General features: G+C 41.4%; 1 protein-coding gene across 1 annotated transcript in view; it reads right to left on the bottom strand.

Annotated features, from left to right (window-relative positions):
* Positions 1-4496, bottom strand: part of LOC118334286 (Na(+)/H(+) exchange regulatory cofactor NHE-RF1-like) — a 30460-nt gene that overhangs the window by 2469 nt on the left and 23495 nt on the right. The window contains 2 exon segments of the mRNA XM_035670136.1: positions 73-226; positions 2899-3069. Coding sequence (XP_035526029.1) covers positions 73-226; positions 2899-3069 — 325 coding nt within the window.

Genomic DNA, 4496 nt, shown 5'->3' with positions numbered 1-4496 from the left:
ATCATCAGTTAGCATATATATTTCTGATCACACTGATTCTGGCGACACTATCTGGGCATTTGAGTGACATACCAGTGACATGTTCCTCGGTGGGCAGGACGTTGCATCTCTTGAAGAATTCTTCAGTCTCGGCATCGACCACCAGCATAGTGGTCTCGTCTCCTCCCGCTTTGATGGCTGCCACCACCTCTGAGTGCTGCTTGCCAATCATCGACACACCGTTCACCTGAGAGAGGAGGAGAGGCTTTATGCTCACTTGTCTGACTCTCTGAATCGTACACACACTCAGATGAATTATGCAGTATAAGAGCAGACTGATTTGAAAAGCTGCTACCACAGCTCAACAAATTCATTTTATTCATTAGTCCATTATTCATTTCATCTCTGATTAGACAAAAACTAGTGATCACAGATCCCCTCAGCTGACCTCTTTAAACGTCTTGTTTTGTCCAACCAAAAAGGTCCAAACCCCCAAGATTCAATTCATAAGCAATCATTTTCCAGAGGAGTTCCTGACAGTACCGGACCACACTTGCTCACAAACAGACACATCATTTACACCGGTTTATGGTATTGACACATTCAACTCTTTATTAATGACGCAGAGAGCATGGTCAAGTCTCAGCTTTATCACAGGTAGTGGTCAGCCTTTCTGAGAGCTGCTGCAGTCACAGTGCAGCGGAGCCGGGGTCTCCCGTGAATTGGCTACGGTTTTCCTTTAACCGCAACTCTGAAAGATGGCTACAAGTCCTTTCCTGTCAGCATCTGGTAAACCCTTTTTAAAGTGTGCGCACAGCTCATCCTACCAATAGTCGAGTTCCTAACTAAATACGCGTCAGAGTGAGGGGCTAAAATACAATTACAACTTTCAAGGACAACATGGATTAAAATGACCAAATATGATGTGTTTCCATGACTGGATGTTTACCAGGTTTTCCAGGACAGTTGGAAACCCTTGAAAAGCAGCAAATATTCACATTTAAGAAGCAAGAACTCAGGAATGTTTGACATTTCTGTTTGATAAATAACTTAAAACAATGAACTGAATAAGAAAAAGGTTGGCAGTTTATTTAGTGTTTTTTGAAATAATGAGCTGATGAAATCATTTCTAATCCTAATTCCTCTACAGGGTTAAGCTCTCACAGCACTAGCACTAAATGACCCAGGTTTTATATCAATAAAGTGATTTCCACTCACTGTAAGACCAAACAAACGGCTCCAGATTTGGAGAAATTACCTAAGATTTCTATTATAGTATCACAAATCTCCAAAAGCAGCATTAAACCCTCGGTGGCACTAACCAGTGAGTGAAACTAGCAGCTCCGCTTTATTCCATTTCACTGATCCCTGAGAGGAAAATCACTCTGGCCTTCAGTACAATGACTGTGGAGCAGCTCAGAGGCACTTTGGCTGGAACAAACAAACGAGCTAGGCTAGACTGGACAACTGGTGAATGAGTAGATGTTCAACATTAACTACACCATTAATACATTATTCAATTAATAATAATAATAATAATAATAGCAATAAACAGATAAAGAAATATGAACTAATTAATTGTGTGAGACAGAAGGGCACATTCATACATCTCATATGGGAATGTTCTACGGTCAACCCATTTTGGCAAAGTGGACTGAAATTCTTAGAGGTGTGGGTAGGAATATCCTTATCCCCACGTTTTTGCCTTATAGGAGATGAAACAGAAATTCAAAAATTGACAGCTACCTGACTCCTGACCTCTAACCCGTAGGCTGTTTGTTTACTGTACCTCTGTATTTTTGTATGTAAGCTGTACCCAATGAGCTATGTACCATGTTTAGAAATAAAAACTTGAATTACAAAAAAAGCACCATAAGCCTCTAAATATCAGACTAAAGCTATAGTACCCTACAGCTGTTCCCACAACAAATGACAGAAAGGTTTGCTTGCAGAGCTGGAAATACTCCAAACACTTGGACGATAAGAACAGTGGACACAGAGGGCCTGCAGAGTAATGATGAAGGCTAAACAAAAGATGCAGTTGCCAACTTTGTGACTGTACCAAAAAATGATAAACAGAGTGGCAGAAGAACAATGGTACCAGTGATGGAAAATATTTGGTAAAAGCATTACCAACTCAGGGCGTGGTACACAAGCATACTCCAAGAGTTGGAACGAATCAAGAATCCAGGGAGATAAGCCACTGAGGAATTCCTGTGGGAGGACGATCCGAGGTGGGAATACCGTCAGGAATCTCTCAGTCTCACCAACTCCCACACTGGCTGTGAACATCGGACAGGTGGTACAGAACACTATACTACCCCCCCGGTGACCCTTGTCTGACTGACTCCCCTGACTCCCACAGAGAATTCTTTAAATTCCCAGCGTTGTGGCTCCAGAAACCCACCTTTAAACCCCCACAATGTCCTGTTTAAAGCTTCTATCTTGATGTGAATACATTATGTACAGTTGTGGTGTTACTTCATTTACACCACCATGTACCCCCCCTTCTCTCCTGAGTGTCAGAGGCCCTACAGACTGTTTAGGCAGGCTGTCATTCAGCCCACAGACACAGTAAGTGGATTAACTCTGACCCTGCCATGTTCAACATGGCCAGAAGGCCTGGTCGTCACACACACAGGGAGGGAGAAAATACCCATTTGTGCTTCAAACACACAACACAGACACACAGGAACATGAACACACCTGCACACACACACACAAACATATGCACAGTGCATACACTCGATGTGAGAACAACCCAACGGCCCCCGGGATTTCAGTTTCCCATTTGTCCACTGATGTAATAGGATTACAGCAGATACACATACAGACAAAACATACACACACACACACACACACTCAGGCAAAACTCTCAGTAATCAAGAACAATGTGAAAAGGGGACTGTGTGTGGCTACCTGGATGATCTTGTCCTGTGGTCTGAGGCCGGCCCTCTGTGCCGGAGAGTCCTCGTCCACGGCTCTGATGAACTGGCCTGGTTTGGACTTCTCACTGTGCAGGTTGAAGCCGTAGCCGCTGGCTCCCTTCTTCATGTGGCAGAGGCGAGGGCGCGGCCCGCCTCTCTCCTCCTGCACACACACACACACACAGGAGAGAGTCAACAGTTAATTAAAAGGTGTAATCAGTAATATTATACTGTTATTGCACAGTGTAGTGTACAAATTATTATATATATATATATATATATATATAAAAGTAAGTAACACTTTCAAAGTCAATATTATATTCAAAAAATGTAATTATGAGATATTAACAGAATATATATCTAGAAAGATAATATCTTTTACTTTTATGATGAGTCAGGTCAGAATTATAACTTTTCAAGAAAAAAGTGATTCCTTTTAAGATGGCTGTGAAGACAGCAGGTGTAAAAGCAGTAAATAGAAGAGGTGAAAGTGTTTACTGTAAATGTCACACAGTCGTGGTTTAATGCTTTGATGGGGTGAAGTGAAGCACAACAACACAAACAGCAGGGAGAGAGCTCAGTAACCATGTGGCTGTGGATGTGGATTTCTGATTAAGAGGAGGGTTGACATTTGCTACTTAGTAGCTGCTTTTAGCCAGTGCCACTTAAACACAGTTAATGCAATTAAACTTCATTTCTTTCCTCCAGTGTGGTCCACTTCCAGATGTGTCTTACGTCAATCAATATTTGCTCTATGTTACAAGGTATGTACGTCATGTAACTTCCCTATTCACAGACTGTATGCACGCTGCTTATTTGGACAAAGAACATATTGAGTCAGCCCTGCGTAGGCAGAGCAGTCTTTTGTTATGACAAGATCTACGTGCTCATTAGACATATGTTCAGGCACAGAGCAACATATTGTATACAACGGCTGAAGCAGTAGCATGCTCCTGCTCTCTTGCAGAGGCTAATCCTGCTGTGGCCTGCTCCACGTTGAGTGTCTAATCCCAGGTGTGGGTGAAGGACCTGTATATTCATTTAACCCTTTAACACTGTAATCACACGAGCAGTTGAGCACTCTTACGCCATGAGTTACATATTTATGGCTCCTGGAAATGATTGTTGAATGGGTTCCTATTACTAAAGGTCCATAGCTCCATAAAATGTGTCGTCATTTTCCAATACCTCAGCTTCAAAACCTTTCCTAGTGCATTACTGCCAACTATCCTTTGAACATGCACAATCAAGATAATAAGTCAGTTCTGCAATTCTGTCCTTAATTTAACTGTGACATCTGATATATGGTCCAGCTCGGGGGATGTCTTGAAAACATGTATGGAAGCCCATTTTTGCCCAAATCAAATTTCTGAGCTACTTAATTATAAGATAAGTCTAAGTTATGAGATAGTAAGTCAAATACTGATTAATAAGTAAAAGTCATTTTGACTTTGAAAGTTAAAATTTTGATCTTGTATTATATTTCTAGAAAATCTCTCTTTCAAAATAGTATCTGAATTTTTTTTTGGCCTTATTTTTATTGGCTTTATTGATAGAGACAGCTGTAGACAGACAGGAAAGGTGGGCAGA

Source organism: Morone saxatilis, unplaced genomic scaffold, assembly GCF_004916995.1.
Source record: "Morone saxatilis isolate NCDOM2014 unplaced genomic scaffold, NCSU_SB_2.0 Contig1, whole genome shotgun sequence".
Taxonomy (NCBI): domain Eukaryota; kingdom Metazoa; phylum Chordata; class Actinopteri; family Moronidae; genus Morone; species Morone saxatilis.
Note: the sequence above shows the minus strand (reverse complement) of the source record. Positions and strands in the feature narration are given on the sequence as shown.